The sequence below is a fragment of the Eleutherodactylus coqui genome, chromosome 10, assembly GCF_035609145.1.
Source record: "Eleutherodactylus coqui strain aEleCoq1 chromosome 10, aEleCoq1.hap1, whole genome shotgun sequence".
In the NCBI taxonomy this organism is placed as follows: Eukaryota; Metazoa; Chordata; class Amphibia; order Anura; family Eleutherodactylidae; genus Eleutherodactylus; species Eleutherodactylus coqui.
Genome location: NC_089846.1, coordinates 101,044,920 through 101,064,097, shown reverse-complemented (window position 1 = coordinate 101,064,097; position 19,178 = coordinate 101,044,920). Strand labels below are relative to the sequence as shown.

Here is a 19,178-nt window from a genome sequence, read left to right as displayed (position 1 = left end):
GAAACCCAACGTATATTGCTTCCCGCCAAGCAGGCGTCCTGATGGTACCACTGGATGGAGCAAAAAATGAGATCCAACTGGAGGCTAAACCTTCAGTGGTCTTGTAGAGTCCATGTCTCGAAGGGTCAGAGCTGTTCTGGTGGCATCAGGTGGACCTTGGCAATGTTATAGGCAGGGGGATTTAATCTTATGGCTGACTGGTGTATATTCTCTTCAGTAGCCAAAACACTTTAAACAACAATGCCTATCTAGACTCAAAATATATGGGCTGGTTTTACAACATTTGCCCAGATCTTCCATTTATCATAGGTCTAAATCTATTGTTTTCCTCAGGAAGGAAAATCATGCCATTTTATGCCCTCCAACTTTTTATTTAGCTCCCAGATCTTGACGACAGTAGATTGACCTCGGTCCAAGTAAAAAATGAATGCTTTTAGGTTTTTCTTAATATAGTGCTAATTTATTGAAACACAGTGACACAAACAAATCATGATGAAGTATGACTTATACCATGTACACTGTTGGGGTGACACTCCTGGGATCCCCACTGGCCAGCAGAGCAAGGAGTGCTCTATGGAGCAGCTCAGTGTCATCTCTGCAGTACGTTAGCATCTACTTGGTACTACAATATAGCTTTTATTAAATTGAGTAGGGATTAGCTTTAGTACCAGACATGACATGAATGGGCATGTTACTTTGTTGGTTGCAATGCCCTAGAGCTTTATTCTGCTTATGGTGTGAGTCCCAGAGATAGTCGTACAGAAGGGGACCAATGAAAAGAAACATAGGTTGAGGAATCTGATTATATATACACCAATGTCCACTGGACCTACACAACCCAACTAATATGTCCTTGTACTAGTTTAAGCATAACTTTTATTCATGCTATTAAGATACCCATGTACTATTAAAAACACACAGTCAATACATTCTGGTTGGCCAATACACAGCATATAACACAAGAATGAAATAAATGCAGGCAAGTTAGGGGTCGCCTTAATCTCACACATACGGCCTACAATACAATGTAGCTTGCCTCATCTCCACACTCTGTGAAGTTAACCAGTACTAACACTATGGTGACATCTAGCTTGGCGTATTTTTCTCCATTTTCCATGGAGCAATCCATGAGCGTCAACACTGTGGTGACCTAGATTGCCGTTGTTTGTTTCGTCCCGCATCGTGGTGACATCTAGCTTGCCGTGTATTCCTCCACACTTTATAGAGTAACCAGTACTTATATGGTTGCAAGTAGATGTGGATAACTTAGGGGCAGAAAAGCGGCAAATGACTGATAAATGTAAGGTTCTGCACATGGGCAGAGGAAATACATGTCACCATTACACACTAAATGGGAAATCACTGGGTAACACTGACAGGGAAAAGGACTTGGGGAGTTTAATTAACTGCAAGCTTAACTGGAGCAACCAGTGTCAGGCAGCTGCTGCCAAGGCAAATAGGATCAAGTGCTGCATCAAAAGAGGTTTAGAGGCACATGACGGGAACATGGTTCTTCCTCTTTACAAGTCACCGGTCAGACCACACATGGAATATTGTGGACAGTTTTGGCCAGCAGTACTCAAGAAGGACATATCAGAGCTTGAAAGGGTACAAAGGTGGGCAACTAAAGTAATAAATGGAATGGGCAGACTACAATACCCAGAGAGGTCATCAAAATTGGGGTTATTTACTCTGAAGGGTGACCTAATAACTATATATAGATATATCAGGGGACAATACAGAGATCTCTCCCATCATCTATTTATACCCAGGACTGTGACAGTAACAAGGGGGCACCCTCTACATCTAAAGGAAAGAAGGTTTCTACACCAACATAGAAGAGGGTTCTGTACTGTAAGAGCAGTGAGACTGTGGAAATCGCTGCCTGAGGACGTGGTGATGGTGAACTCGATAAAGGCCTGGATGCCTTTTTTTGAGCATTACAAAATTACATGTTATATCACTGATTGTGATCCGGTGATTTGGGGATTATTCTAATTGCAAGATTGGAGTTGGTAAGGAATGTTTTTCCATTAAATGGGGAAAATTGGCTTTTACTTCATTGAGTTTTTTTTTTTTGCCTTCCTCTGGATCAACATTGGGGATTAGTAGGCTGAACTGGAGAGAAATGTGTCTTTTTTGGGTCTCATATACTATGTTATACTGCGGCGACATCTAGCCGTCTATTGGATGTTGTCCTACATTACATGGTAGATTGTATTACTAACACGTTGGCGACACCCAGCCTACAATGCTTTCCTCCATGTTTTATGGAGTACTAGCATTAACATTCTGGTGATATCTAGCTTGCTAATTCCTATATTTTCTTGTGTTACATTGTGTTGTTATCCAGATTACTACTGCCAGCATTTAGATTGCCGGTGTCTGTTTTATTCTGCATAGGGTTGCAGGCTACACTACTAGCACTGTGGTGACACCTAGTTTGCACGTGCTTATTTTGCTCCACATTGTGTTGTAGACCATATTATCGTCATTGTGGCAACATCTAACCTGCTAGTATTTGTTTTTTCTTTTTTTTTGTTATACACTACATATCGGCTAACAGGAGCACGGTAACTGTATTTTTAGTATTACATGGGGATAAATAGAAGTTATGTTTTAGCCACTATAGCGACTAGAGATGAGCGAACGTACTCGGTTCGGGTGTTTTTGGACCCGAGCACCGCTTTTTCCGAGTAACTGACTACTCGGACGAAAAGATTCTGGGGGCGCCGGGGGTGCGCAGGAGGTTGCAGAGGGGAGGGGGGGAGAGAGAGAGCTCCTGCCTGTTTCCCACTGCTATCCCCCGCTCCACCACGCCGCCCCCCGAATCTTTTCGTCCGAGTAGTCAGTTACTCGGAAAAAGCGGTGCTCGGGTCCAAAAACACCCGATCCGAGTACGTTCGCTCATCTCTAATAGCGACATATTAGTTGGGTTGTGTAAGGCCAGTGGGCATTGCCGTGTATATATAAGACACCTATTGTTCACACACTGATCGTCCATAAAAACACCCCTATGAAGCCCCTTGGAAGTATAAACCGCTTTAGCATGAAAGCCAGCGCCATTGAAAAACATGTGTATCATCTGTTTGATTGCTGTTTTCTGTTCCTTAGACAAAGTTTGTGAAGCAGAGTTTTAATATTGATGATTCCAAGCATTGGATCCCGCTGGTGTGCATCGGAGGAACATCTGGCATCGCACGTCTTGCATCTGGTAGAATCGGGGACTTTATTCCTGGCCTGAAGAAGATTTACTTGCAGGTATTGAAGTTAATGAAGTTTTAGAAAGTATATTCATCCAATGCATAAAGCTTGGTTTGTAATGCAATAATATTGCATAAGTAGAAATTCTCTAGCGTGATGTGAAATTGATGTTCTTTCATTCCCATCTTCTAAAGTAGTGACCTGTTGCTCTGATATATTATCACTTTACAACCCATGGGGCTCCGACCTATTGGGGTCCCACTGATTCTGAGAGTTAGGACATGTCCCCTTCAAGGTTTTTACCTGCAGTCTTTGCGGCCATCTGTTGTGCAGGGAATTGCAGCACAACCCCATCCAACTTAACCCCTTAAGGACCAAGAACAGTAAAGTTATGGCACTTAGTCCTGGGCTTAAATCCTGGCCAAATGTAAAAAAAATAGTGCAAGATTAAATGTCTTCACCTGCAATGTAGGAGGAGCAGTTCAGGCCCACAGCTGTTAATCACAGCCGAGGACCCAGCAGAGTGAAAAACCACTTCTGCCTTCTCACATGCAGGCTACATAGTACTCAATGAGCGCTATGTAGGGAATAGAGAAAGTGGAAGTGCCACTTCAGCTATTCGACCCGGAAATCACATGACCACCAGGTGACCCCCTGTTACAGCAGTGCTGCAGGGTCCAAGCAGACCCAGATCAGCTCTGTCAATGACTACTGTCACTGTAGGTTAATATTTTCGCCTGTAACTGGGGCTGTAACTGAATGACCCCAAATAGGTCTTATATGAAATCATGGGGGACCTAGATGGTAAAAAAAGACAAAAGTAAGTGAAAAAATTACAGAATATAGTGAAAAAATACACTATATGGACAAAAGTATTTGGTCATTGCAGAAAATCAGCAAATATGCAAATACTGAGTCTGCTGAACGGTATACTGGGAAAATAAAAAGCTGCTCATTTTGTAATAGCTATTTATTCATTTGATCGAGCACTTTTTAGTTTAATTTTTTACATGTAATAAAACTAAAAAACAGGGAAAAAATTCAGTGAAAAAAAGATACAAAACAATAGCTCTAAATGTTGCGGGGAAAAAGAAGCACTGCAAAAATAATTTGGGTAACTGAAGAAGAAAAAATAGGACCACAAAAACACCACATGGATAAACCTCTCAAATCAAAACTGATCATAAAGTGATCTGTAGAACTTACATATAGGCGCTCATTTCGATTTTCTGCTTTAGAAAGGTTGTTCGCGACCTTAATATTGCTGACCTATCCTCAGGATTATTGAGTGCCTGCCGCTCGGAATCCCCACTGATCAGCTGATATCGGGCCAGCAGTCCTTGCGGACAGAGCTGGAGGTAGACATCTCTGTCTGTTGTGTTGTGGCTGGGGTTGGTATTGCAGGAGCAGCTCCCCTTAAAATTAAAGGGGTTGTCCCGCGCCGAAACGGGTTTTTTTTTTTTCAACCCCCCCCCCCCCCCCCGTTCGGCGCGAGACAACCCCGATGCAGGGACTGAAAAAAAGAACAGCACAGCGCTTACCTGAATCCCCGCGCTCCGGTGACTTCTATACTTACCGGTTGAAGATGGCCGCCGGCATCTTCTTCCTCCGTGGACCGCAGCTCTTCTGTGCGGTCCATTGCCGATTCCAGCCTCCTGATTGGCTGGAATCGGCACGTGACGGGGCGGAGCTACACGGAGCCCCATTGAGAAGATAAGAAGACCCGGACTGCGCAAGCGCGTCTAATTTGGCCATTCGACCATTTTAGACGGCGAAAATTAGACGGCAACCATGGAGACGAGGACGCCAGCAGTGGAGCAGGTAAGTGAAAAACTTTTTATAACTTCTGTATGGCTCATAATTAATGCACAATGTACATTACAAAGTGCATTATAATGGCCATACAGAAGTGTATAGACCCACTGGCTGGCGCGGGACAACCCCTTTAAGTGGGAGCAGCACCTGCAGTACCATCCTGGGCCACTGCACTATGCAATGATGGCAGGCCCAGCAAACAGCTGATTGGCAGGCATTCCAGATGCCATCAACTGAGGATAGGTTATCGATTTTAAACAACCCCTGTAAGGATATGCTCACATACAGTGGAAAAGCTGCAGATTTTCCGCAGCATTTTACAGTACCAGACGTGTGGAAGAGATTTCAAGAATTGTCATCAACTATTGGCAGAGAATGTCTGCAGTGTAAATTGAATTAAAGCGCATCTTATAACTCTGCAGCAGGACAGCCTGTGATGTGGATCTTTAGTGCAGATTTTACCTCTTGAAAAGTGGGTGTAAAATCTGTGCCAAAATCCACTCTATTTGCGGACTTTGTTGCATGGAAATCTTCCGCGGGTCTTGTGCTACATGTGAACCTAGCCAGAATAAACTCTTCCTGATAACTCTTTAGAGTTAGTTTATACTTTACTTTACTTATCGCCCCATCAGGGTACAATAAAAAGTATCATTTGCAGACTCCTACACTAGTGCAATACTTCAGAAGATGGTCTGCTGATGCCTTAAACAAAACCCTGCATGCTGCTTACACATAGGTTTTATGGAGGAGTGCAATAGTGGCCGGTAGCTGCGCACTTGTACTCGTAGCAGCCGTGTTGTTTTGTTGTCTGGGTTCTGGTGCACATCAGGATAATGAGTCATCCTGACACTGAGATGTCAGCCGCTGCCCTTGAACATTTGTTCCTTCTTCAGTAATACGCCAACATTTTCTTTCTCTCTGTACTTTATATCATCACACAAAAAACCTTCAGTCGGCGCGTAAATATATACAGTTTCGGAGAAATGGCTATCTACAGTAGGAGGGACAGCCAGCGGTTAGTATTCATAGCGTTTTGTAGCAAAGCAGAGTTTCCTCACTGATTGTTACAGCTGCCGCGTATGAATTTCCTCCGAACCATAAGGATGGCGAAAAGCACCTTATGCTGCGACGACTGATCTAGTCTGCTGATAATCTTGTTGTTCTGATGTCCTCTGTATCATGGGAACAGCATCATAACTCCTGCAAATCCAATGGAATATGTAACCTTAGTCCACTACTTAAAGCAGAACTAGCAGTATATATATATAGTCTTTTATAGAGATGTAACATATATATGCAGGTCCTTCACCTTCGACCACCCGTATTCATTGTAACGGTGGTGCACATATTTATAGGCTCTGCCAGTATTTGCTCTCCAAAGGAGAAGAGTGGAAGGCTGCTGCCTTCCTTGTGCAGCTGAGTTAACTGCAAAAAATGCTCATTTGGGGTTTTTAGTTTGTTTGTTGGTTTTTGACATAGAATAGGTCTATACTTTCGGAACCGTACTTAGACCGGTGAGTGTCACAAAAACATGAAAGTTTTAAAAACAAAATGATTTTCCCCTGGCCCAAAAGCTGTGATGGTTTCCTTATCTCCTTACTCTTTTTTTTTTTTCCCTTATTTTTGCCCCCCCACCTTTGTTTTTCTTCTTTGTTCCCTGGTTAGTTTTATTATATCTAATTGGAAAAGCTGGATAGAGTTTTCTTCATATTTGTAGGGTCCTGGGCCGTATATCTGTAGTGCGGGGAAGTGATTTCATTGTTTTGGGCATGTATGTACCTGATGTATACCCACACTCTACTGATATCTGTACAGTGTGCAATCTATCCAAATAAAAAGTTTTTGAACAAAAAACAAAATGATTTCTAGATAACACATATGACAACGGTGTAAATATGTCATTGTGAAGAGGAAGGACCAATGTAGCCAGCAACAAGAGTCTCGGTATGACGATAGCGGGTGATACAATAGCACCACTATATTGAGGTACTAAAATGATGTGCCGTGTGGCTAAAAATTAGTGCAGCTCTGGCCTCCAGCGTGCGATCACATGGTGTGAGGTGGCGTTTGATTCGTCTCAGTGAGTCCTGCAAGTATACAGCAAAAAAAAACAGCAAATACTAAATATTTGGGAAAATTGTGCAAAGTGGTTCAAAAATTGCGACATACGGCTAATAAATGCCTTCGAAATTTTCAAAAATGTATTCGAGAGGATAGAGTGGCTCGTGAGAATTACAAAAAGTCTAAAATCGCTAATGCTGAGCGTCAAAAGGCTTATCAGGAGCGTGTCAAAGTTAAAGTCTACATCTCCGATTTGGAAATGCCGCTGTTCGGGGAATGATGGCTTACTCTGAGACTACAAAAAAGATCAATGAAAACATGATAGTCGATACACAAATGCCCATCATACTAGGTGGAGATTTCAATAATGATGCCAAATTGAGTGATACAATATTATATGTGATAATCATAACTTCAGAAGGGTCGGTGATCCGGGGATTATTCAGATTGCCAGATTGGAGTCGGGAAGGAATTTTTTTTCCCTTGAATGGTGAAAAATTGGGTATTACCCTTTGCTTTGTTTTTTTTTTTTTTTGCTTTCTCTGGATCAACACTGAGGGGGAAGGGGGGTAATAGGCTGAACTGGATGGACATATGTCTTTTTTTGGCCTTACATACTATGTTACTATGAAGTTACACACTTTAAACTAGATTATCGGCCCATCTAATCTCCCACAACTCTGGGTGGTACAAATCTAGGTTTAACTTTCGCCGGTAATATTGTTGTCAGTCTCTTACCATACGTATGTTACTCCTCATATCACAGACCTGTTGTATGTCGACTTTGTTTGGACGATGTCTCAATTAGTCTAAAATTAAGAAATGAAATTTAAAAAATAAAATTTCAAATCTCTACTGACTAAATAATGTTTTTTGACAATATCTATCACGCGATTCGTATTCTGTACCCCTAAAGACTTGCGGACCGTTTTTTTTATTTTTATTTTAACCGTATGCAAGTGGGGAGGTTGTGGATGTTGAAGGCCAATTACAGGATTGTGAGAAAAATGTTGGCGCCCATGTCCCCAGAACAATGTTCCTTCTCCTGATGAGCTCAGTGTTATTACACGGACACCGGGCTTCATAAGAAGCAATCAGACTGCAATTTTATTTTTATGGATAAATAATATGGCCTCACTCATGACTAGGGTATACGGATACCCCGTTTAGCTGATTCCAAGGGACCCCTCCACCCCTCCTGCTGCCATGACGATACACCCCCCCTTTTTTACCCAAGGGCGGGCGGGTGGGACACTTCCACAGCTGTGCTCCAAGTGCTAATTTTCTTTGAAAACTGACTCCTCCCCCCCACCTTCCTTGCCGCTCTTTTTACTCCCCCACTAACCCCCCCTTTCTCTACCCAGTGTTCTCTTCTTCTCTTAACCCTTTCACTCCCCGTTAACCCTGTCATATCTGCCTCCCGCCTACAACTTTTCAGTTTTCTGGCTCCGGCGAATCTTTTGGTGGAAGTTCACCCCCGATTTGGGTATGGATTCCAGCACCCAAGTCTATGTCAAAATTTGCACCATTTTAACATTCTTTTGAATACCATGAAAAACTGCCCCCTAGTTCATGCAGCACGGAAATTGAAATCGGCTTTGCAGACAAAGAGTTAATTTGTGAGATGCGGAAAGTTTGGATGTATGAAACCAATAGAGTTCAAACTCTACTCTGCCTTTCCTAAATGTTGGCGTGCCAACCATAATACACACAGTTGGAGAGATGGCAGCAGATCTTTAGTGTTAATTGGACTGAATGATAAAAAATGAAGTGGTCAAAGAGCTAAAAAAAAAATTAGCCATGTGGAAGGCAGTCCTTAGGGGCCGTCGTCACACATCATTTCTTAGGGATGTGGAAACCTATACATGTCCCTGACTGATTTGGAGCAGCCTGAGCAGTTTTCTTTGCATTTTCTAACCATAGGAGAATGCATTGGCAGCAAGTTCATTAATTTGCACTTTTTATGTCATCAGTCAAGACAATGTTATTTTTCTTTCCATTCACGTTCTACCGGAGGCGCGCTGTTTTTCACACCAGAGAAGGCTGATAAATAACCTCCGAGCGGTTAGGCTTCTTTATCCTTGGTTTTTGTTAACTCGGGCAGATTGGAGAATATTTCACTTTTATGTGGTGCAGCTGCTGCATTGTAATTTATTGGGTAACATTCATTTCTTTATCCAGCGTTATAACTTATAGAAGGTCCCTGCTGGATTTTGGAAATGAAGTGCTATGTTTAGCAAGTTTCTTGGCCGGCCTCCGCCTGAGGTTTTAAGAGGCTGTATAGGTTACAGGAAATGTTATACTGCTGACGTGTAATGGGTCCAGAGCCCAGGCCCTATATAACCAGGCTCCTAAATCATGACATGCGGGTACAGACAGAAAATGTTATTGGTTTTCAATTTCCCAGAAATGAATGAATATTCATTAAAAGTGTATTTCTTGTTAGAAGGGAGGACGCAGTGTTATAAATCGGGGCTCTGTAGAGTTAAACAGAGAGACAGACCATAGTGTAAATGTATAGCAATATATAGGTTTTTACAGCTTCCTGCCATGTATGTACACACAATCACCTGTGTCGTTTCCATCGTGGGACTGTCCCTTTAAATCCGTTTTCCTGTTGATTGCAGTCACTACGAGAGTTCTCTCGGGCTTCCAAAGGGACAAGTACTTCTTCATGTGGCGCCATCACCCTACTAGGCTGAAGCTTTATCTTATGATGCATTCCAAATCTCAAAGGCGAAAGTGAATAATAAGGATCGCGCTCCAACTGATGGGTTCATTTAGTGGAATAGAGGGTGTATATGTAAAAGGGGACTCACCTGGTGTGGAACGCGCCTTAAACGACAGGCGTCCACACTGCCGGTCCAAGACTACCTTTATTGTAATTATTGGTCCAATCCACCACCAAATCCCTCAGACCATTCTGCTAGGCAGGGAGAGGATCACGGGATGTCCCCAGGGTACGGAAATACCTCGGTCGTTTAAACAAGGAAGAAATAAAATGCAAAAAATCCAGCGCTCCTGGTGGGTCGATCAGATAGAATAGAAGATACGATTTGCTTACCTTGTAGAGGAGTCCACTAGATTGGTGAGACTTCTCTAAAACCCAGGAAGACTCGTAACAATACCAACAGGCTAGTGTAAATGGTCCAATTTTTTTTTTGTTTCAATAAAAGGAACATAGTGTGTGGTTATGCAATACGTTTCCAAGATATATGTCATAATCGAGTATAGTTTAACAAATCAGTGTAGGCTTTATAAATACCTCTGTGAAGAATGTAAAAATAGTGGGAATAGTATTCATTACGGCCAAAAGGCGCACCGGCGCATGAGGACTAGTATGGCTTTCACGGCATCGGCCGTGATTATCTGTAGTTGATGGCAGGAAGAGATGAAGACACTTTAGTCTGGGTTTTCCATCTAGAAGGTTAATATATAGAGATGAGCGAACGTACTCGTTACGAGTACTTACGCACCCGAGCACCGCCATTTTCGAGTACAGCGGTACTCGCGCGTAAAGATTCGGGGGGTGCCGTGGCGGCACGGGGGGTAGCAGTGGGGAGTGGGGGGGAGAGGGAGAGAGAGAGGGCTCCCCCCTGTTCCCCGCTGCTACCCCTCGCACCGCGGCGCCTCTCCCCGCCCCCCGGCGCCCCCCGAATCTTTACGCCCGAGTACTGAAGTACTCGAAAATGGCGGTACTCGGGTGCGTAAGTACTCATTACGAGCACGTTCGCTCATCTCTATTAATATATAGTTGAGTTTTTCGGTGAAACAGATTTTAATGGAAAATATGATCAGTAAATTAGTTAAAAGAATAACTACATTGGAATACTGATATGAAAAGTTGTTCATACATGAAGAAGAAAGACTGCTACACCTTAACCCTTTCCAATCCAACTTGTATCCTGGTTTTCTTAGGGGGCTTACTCTTTTTCTGCCGTTATACAACGGCGCTATATGCTGGCTAAAGCCAGTACTGCATGAGGTGACATGTTGGATAGGCTCAAACAGCTGAGAGGGTGGCAATATACAGTAAGAGAACCCCGACGCACGTCTTCCAACATCGGAGCTGTACAGCCTTAAATCATAATGTCTTTGGACGTCAGACAGTGGATTGGAGAGGGTTAAACCAAAGACATAAGCAGACCAGACATCATGAGTGGTCGTATGGCTGCACCTGTCAATGAAGGCAAGAACGATAAATCAAAGTCACAACATAGATTATACAATCTGGAAAGTCTTCTGATATAAAGTGTTAGTGCAGAACCAAATGCATTTATCAATAAAGATAATAAGTCTAAGTGGTGGGGTATTCAGGAATAGGCAAAGCAACCAACAAATAAAAGCAATCAAAAAAGGGACAGCGCTGCAGGTGAAGCAAGTAAAAGGCAGAAAGTATATAAATGTGACAGTGACTCACCCAGGTGTGTTGATAGTGTCCTGAAAATCACACACCGTTGTTACAGGCGGGTGTTAGCTGTCAAGAACCGCTGTGTATTGAGCGGGATCCGCTTCCAATTCCAGCCCATGCAAACCCTGCACACCCAGGACATGAATGGATGCTCTGGGACGTGGAGGGGTTAAAAACACATGGATAAAACTAGATAGATCTAATATAAATAAGCCTACATGCTTTTTCTTGCACCACACTTCGACCCATTTGCCGTAACTTTGGTGTATGATGTTGGTGTCACACATGCTCACCGCTGCCGGAAAATCATCAAATCTGAGTTTAATACATTCAGGGACTGTTAGTCGGGTCTATAGGCGGCGCTGCTGTGCTGGAATTAGTGAAGCATTGCTAAACATAGCATACACTGGTAAGCTGCACCATACACTGCTCAACCAAGAGCGACAGAGAGAGAGAGAGAGCGATAGAGAGACAGAGAGCAATAGATAGAGAGAGACAGTGAGAGAAAGAGCGTTAAAGAGACAGAGAGCGATAGAGAGACAGTGAGAGAAAGTGATAGAGACATTGATAGAGAGATAATTATAGAGAGACAGAGAGAGAGCAATAGAGAGACAGAGTGAGAAAGCAATAGAGACAGAGGAAGCTATAGAAAGAGAGACAGTGAGAGAAAGAGTGATAGAAACATAGAGAAAGCAGTAGAGAGACAGAGAGCAATAGAAAGAGATAGATAGTGAGACAGAGAGCGATAGAGAGACATACAGATAGCAATAGAGAGACAGACAGAATGAGAGCAATAGAGAAACAGAGAGAGAGAGAGCGATAGAGAAACAGAGAGAGAGAGAGAGAGCAATAGAGACAGAGAGATCAATAGAGAGAGAGAACGAAAGAGACAGACCGAGAGAGAGAGCGACACCGAGACAGAAAGCGAGAGAGACAGAGAGAGAGACAGTCTAGTACAAGCACAGAAACATAGCAGCACTCCCAAGAGAACACCAGTGGTGTGAGGCACAGAGCAAAATGCAAAGCTCAAAGAGGACCCGACTCCAGGGTCCACAGCCCACTTCAAAAGTTGCAAAAATTGAGCAGCATAACCGAGTTTATCAAATATGCATCAACACGATGCTTCTCTTTATTACTCCATATACGAAAAATACATGCAACGTTTCCACCCCTCCTTGACAAAGACCCCAAGAGGGGTGGAAATGTTGCATCATAATTACTTTATATACAAAAAATACATGCATCGTATTGATGTATATTTGATAAAACCGGTTATCCTGCTGAATTTTTGCAACTTTTGAGAGAGAGAGACAGACAACAAAAGAGAGAGACAGACAAACAGAGAGAGACCTGTAGGCTTTTTTTGTATTCGATATCTGCTCCAAATACCAAGTGACGCGCTAAATAACCCCCTAACCAAGCAGATTTAGAAGTTAACAACCACCACGATTGAAACATTTTATATTCACGTAGCAAAAACATCGGGTCAATCTAGTATAATAAAATATAGAGATTTATAACAGTAAAAATGTTAGATAAACAATATCATACAGAGTGCTATAAAAACAATAGTAGGAATACATAAAAGTTATAAGTAAAAAAATATGTATGAATATACAGGGTAATATAGATTAAAGAAGGGAAAAAATTATTTAAAGAAGTCCCAGCTTTTGATTAAGAACATGAGGAACAAAAGTTTTAACCTTAAAAATGAAATACATTTCTTTGGTTCGTAGTTTTGGAACTCGACCTGTAGAACTTTTTTGATAGGAGATAACATCCAAATGAGGATGTTATTGTGATAGTTAGAATAGTGTCTGGAGACGCTGTGTTAGTTATATTGGACCAGTGTTCATGGGCCTTTTCTCTTAGAGCCTTTTACATGAAACGATTATCATTCAAAAAATTGATGGATTGTGCAAATTTGAGCAATAATCGTTCAGTGTTAACACGGCCAGCGACTGAACGACAAACAAGAATTTATTTGCATCTCATTCGTCGTTCATTTTATGCAGACTTAAAAATAATTTGCTTGTTTGCACATCGTTGTGTGTAAACAGCAACCGTCTAGTCCTTCACATTAGTGAATGTAAACGACTAAACAGCTGAACAAATGAAATCTAAAAGGAGTTTTAAAGAGTTAATACTATACTTCTTTTACCATCCCTTTATCGACATCAGCACTCCAATAGACATATTATTTAATTCCAACCATCCTTTAGATGATGTGGTTCGTTCTCGCCTTCTATACATCTCGTGTTTTATGAATGATCTTTGAACAGCATTCACACATAAGGGCACCACATTTAAAATAGCCCTTAAGTAGTAATGGATCTCCGCCTAATAATTTATCGAACAATACCCTCTCCTCCTTATTCTTTCTAGGGCAGGATGGAGCCAAGATGTGTTTTTTTTTTTTTTTTTTATCGCAAATGATTTTATTGGAAAGTAAGCGAATCATTACATGCTAATCAGATAAAAAAAAGTCTCCTTGCAGGGGGTGCATTAATGTAATGTCAATATATAAACAGAACAATTAACATCCCCATAAGATTGTAATTACCTATTGAGTATTTCTGTTTTCTTTTATATCTTCTTTCCCTCCTTTTGGGGAGTATATAAAAAATAATAGAAGGAAAAAACACAAAAAGGTGACCCAGGGTCATGAATTTATTTTTGGACGATCATCATTTCCAACGCTCTCTTCCTACTCTCTTTCTACCCCATAGTCGAGGTGATCCGGGTATCTCCAAAAAAGTAGACCACGGTTGCCAAGTTTTAAGGAATAACTTTATCTTTTCTCATGGCCGACAATTTTTCATACAGCATCATTTTTTAGACACTAGTGAGAATTTGATTAATTAGATGGATGCGTGAGAGCTATTGAGAGGCAATATATATTCTAGCAATCATACAAATGTACTGTGAAACTTTAAGCTGTGGATTATTGGAACCTTATGAGTTTTTTTCAACCAAGAGAAAAGAAGACAGAGAGAGGGGGAATGGTTCGCCAAGGACTTTGGATATGAGGTTGGCAACCTGCTTCCAGAGAGGCCTTACTATTGGACATGTCCAACAAATATGAGAAGTCGTTCCCAAGGAGATCTCCCTTTTTGAAAAACAGTTACTGGTTTAGTTGGTATCAGACCTTGTAAGATAGCATCTGCCTGGAGGATACTTCAGTGTGGCACTAGGACTTTTTTAATATCACTATGTTGCATGTTTTATAGTCGTCCTCTTCTTTTTCTCTCTTTTCTCTTTTTTTTTTTACCTTCATTAAGCATGACTCCTGGTTCAACGCCTTAGTTTTATCAAAGGCTGACCAGAGTAATTTTCTAGAGTATTCTTTCCTTCAAGAACCTACATTTCAAAAATCCCGATTGTGTAATGTAACTCTGATATGCGGTACAGTTTCTACGTATCCTTTTAAACTGGCCCTACGGTATATTCTCTTTACCGGCTTACAAATAACAGCTTGAGAAGTCTAAGTAGCTCCTGGAATTGACCTTCTTAAAGAAGCTTTCAGTGTATTTATTGTTATCTTGAATAAAAATAAGGAAATCTAGAAAGGAAATTTCCTCCTTATGGATGTGGATAGTAAAATCTAGTCTCCAAAAATTGATATTAAGAGTTTCTACGTATTTACCCATGTCCTCTTTTGAACCGCCTAGATTATTAGCAGCTCACCAGTAAATCTACCATACAATTTAATGTGCAAATCCTATATGTATACTTCTTCAAAAGACCCCACATATACACTACCGTTCAAAAGTTTGGGGTCACCCAAACAATTTTGTGTTTTCCATGAAAAGTCACACTTATTCACCACCATGCGTTGTGAAATGAATAGAAAATAGAGTCAAGACATTGACAAGGTTAGAAATAATGATTTGTATTTGAAATAACATTGTTTTTACATCAAACTTGCTTTCGTCAAAGAATCCTCCTTTTGCAGCAATTACAGCATTGCACACCTTTGACATTCTAGCTGTTAATTTGTTGAGGTAAGCTTGTGAAATTGCACCCCACGCTTCTAGAAGCATCTCCCACAAGTTGGATTGGTTGGATGGGCACTTCTGGCGTACCATACGGTCAAGCTGCTCCCACAACAGCTCAATGGGGTTCAGATCTGGTGACTGCGCTGGCCACTCCATTACCGATAGAATACCAGCTGCCTGCTTCTGCTGTAAATAGTTCTTGCACAATTTGGAGGTGTGTTTAGGGTCATTGTCCTGTTGTAGGATGAAATTGGTTCCAATCAAGCGCTGTCCACTGGGTATGGAATGGCGTTGCAAAATGGAGTGATAGCCTTCCTTATTCAGAATCCCTTTTACCCTGTACAAATCTCCCACCTTACCAGCACCAAAGCAACCCCAGACCATCACATTACCTCCACCATGCTTAACAGATGGCGTCAGGCATTCTTCCAGCATCTTTTCATTTGTTCTGCGTCTCACAAACGTTCTTCTTTGTGATCCAAACACCTCAAACTTGGATTCATCCGTCCACAACACTTTTTTCCAGTCTTCCTCTGTCCAATGTCTGTGTTCTTTTGCCCATCTTAATCTTTTTCTTTTATTGGCCAGTCTCAGATATGGCTTTTTCTTTGCCACTCTGCCCTGAAGCCCAAAATCCCGCAGCCGCCTCTTCACTGTAGATGTTGACACTGGTGTTTTGCGGGTACTATTTAATGAAGATGCCAGTTGGGTACCTGTGAGACGTCTGTTTCTCAAACTAGAGACTCTAATGTGCTTATCTTCTTGCTTAGTTGTGCAACGCGGCCTCCCACTTCTTTTTCTACTCTGGTTAGAGCCTGTTTGTGCTGTCCTCTGAAGGGAGTAGTACACACCATTGTAGGAAATCTTCAATTTCTTAGCAATTTCTCGCATGGAATAGCCTTCATTTCTAAGAACAAGAATAGACTGTCGAGTTTCAGATGACAGTTCTCTTTTTCTGGCCATTTTGAGCGTTTAATTGACCCCACAAATGTGATGCTCCAGAAACTCAATCTGCTCACAGGAAGGTCAGTTTTGTAGCTTCTGTAACGAGCTAGACTGTTTTCAGATGTGTGAACATGATTGCACAAGGGTTTTCTAATCATCAATTAGCCTTCTGAGCCAATGAGCAAACACATTGTACCATTAGAACACTGGAGTGATAGCTGCTGGAAATGGGCCTCTATTCACCTTTGTAGATATTGCACAAAAAAACAGACATTTGCAGCTAGAATAGTCATTAACCACATTAGCAATGTATAGAGTGCATTTGTTTAAAGTTAGGACTAGTTTAAAGTTATCTTCATTGAAAAGTACAGTGGTTTTCCTTCAAAAATAAGGACATTTCAATGTGACCCCAAACTTTTGAACGGTAGTGTAGATCTGCATAACTTGGAGCAAATGGAGTCCCCATCGCTGGACCTCTTGTCTGCGTAAAAAAATATAATTTAAAATGATTATGTAATATAAAATGTAGAGCATGCAATATACATTTCTGTTTAATGAGCGTGAGGTAATCTACTTCTAGGAACTGTTGAACAACTTTAAGACCCTTTTTGTGCTGAATATTAGTCTACAAGACATTAACACGTGGGCTTAACTTGTCCTCGAGGTTTATGTCCTGCTATCTGGACACTTCACATCATCAACCTTTTCTGTGATTTCCTAATCACCTCTTCTTCCCTTTCATCTTATACACAATCGGTCGTCCTATAACTGGTTTATCATGATGTAAATAATAATAATCTTTATTTGTATATCGCCAACATATTCCGCAGCGCTTACAATACAGGGGAAATACAGAAAGACAAAAAATACAAAAATTACAGAACCACGGTTACATAGTAATCAGTTGATGGAAACAGTCGGGGTGAGGGTCCTGCTCCAACAAGCTTACATACTACAGATAATGGGGGGATACAGAAGGTAAAGGGCTGGAGATGTGCACTGTATGGCGGGGTGGAGAGTGAGGGATGCTATACACATAGACAATGGTCAGACATTTGGCCGTGTGATGGTAGAAACAGTATGACTGCATGAGCGGTTTATGATGGCTAGCAGGGATTGCAGTCAGTAGGTCAGGGAGCATGTTATCAGGCGGAGTACAGAGGGGTTTGTTTAGGGAATGCAGTATGCCTCCCTGAAGAGAGATGCATTTTTATAGCACGCCTGAAGTTCTGCGAGTCCTGGATTGCCTGGGTAGCCTTTGGTAGTGCGTTCCAGAGGACCGGTGCTGCTCTGGAGAAGTCTTGGAGGCGGGAATAAGAAGTTCGAATTAAAGGGGCGCTCAGTCTGGTTTCGTTAGCAGAGCGGAGAGCTCGGGCTGGGTGATGGATTGAGATGAGGGAGGCAATATAGGGGGCGCTGCACTGTGGAGCGCTTTGTGGATGAAGGTAGTAAGTTAAAATTCAATTCTGTATTTAACGGGCAGCCAGTGCAGTGACTGGCACAGGGCAGAGGCGTCCGAGTAGCGGCTGGACAGGAAGATGAGCCTGGCTGCCGTATTCAGGATGGATCGGAGAGGGTAGAGTCTGGTGCAGGGGAGGCCGATCAGCAAATAGTTGCAATAATCAAGCCGAGAGTGGATGAGGGCAACAGTAAGCATTTTTAGCGTGTCTGCAGTGAGAAAAGAGCGGATTCTTGCGATGTTCTTGAGGTGCAGCTGACATGTTCAGGCCAGAGATTGGATTTAGGGGGTAAATGATAGATCAGAGTCGAATATGACCCCAAGGCAGCGGGCGTGCTGTCTAGTTATGGTGGCGCCACACACTGAGATGGAGATGTCAGGATGAGGTCGGTTAGTGGAGGGTGGAAACACCAGTAAGTCAGTTTTAGAGAGGTTTAGTTTTAGGTAGAGGGAGGACATAGTGTTAGATACAGATGTAAATGCCTGGTCTTCCTCCCATTTTTCATCCTACCTGTTTTAAATCTAACTGAATCACACAATCTCCTCACGCAAGGTTTCCTCAGTTATAACCTAACTCTAGCCTGATGAAGGGGCATTAAACAGCCCCGAAAGCTTACATATATCTTATGTCTGGTTAGCCAATAAAGGTCTCACCTCTATAATACTTGTTATACAAGAGTATTTAACATTACTGAGGTTTTTTTTGGCCAACGCCGTACCACGCTATTTTTACTCTACATCTAATTTTCTTAATTAGTATTGTCTCCCAAAATCCTTTGTGCCTCCTATTCAGAATACTCCGGATCCATAACTATCCCACCTCCCTTGTCTGCATTTTTAAGAACTATGTCTGTGATACCTGACAGATTATTGAGTATTTCAATTGGATCTCTACAAAGATTGTGCCAATATCTATGTTTTTCTCTTTTTTAAGGGTTTTGAAGTCATTCAAGACCATGTTATAAAGGACTTCAATAAAGGGACCTATACTTTCTACTGGATTAAAGTAAAGCTGGGCTCACTTCTGCACTGGAACCTTCGTTCAGAGGTTCCATCGCCGATTCGGCACAAAATACTGGAAAGAAGCCCTGCATTTAGCGCTTTTTCTTCCGGTAAAATGCCGAGCAGCTAATCGGAAACCAAAAGGACCCCATTATAGTCAGCCAGGGGATTCTCTTTCCTGGAACCCCCACCGCAGATGTCTGAGTGCTGGTCTGAGTGCTGTAGTGATAGACTCTTCTAAAATGTTCGTCTTCAACCTGACAAAGCCTCTATAGGCAATATA

The 19,178-nt window shown here is 42.0% G+C and overlaps 1 protein-coding gene across 1 annotated transcript in view; it reads left to right on the top strand.

Moving 5' to 3' along the window:
• Window positions 1–19,178, top strand: part of SLC16A2 (solute carrier family 16 member 2) — a 153,005-nt gene that overhangs the window by 120,765 nt on the left and 13,062 nt on the right. Inside the window, exon 4 of the mRNA XM_066581644.1 lies at window positions 3,115–3,261. Within this exon, the coding sequence (XP_066437741.1) occupies window positions 3,115–3,261 (147 nt within the window). The remainder of the gene's footprint in view (window positions 1–3,114; window positions 3,262–19,178) is intronic.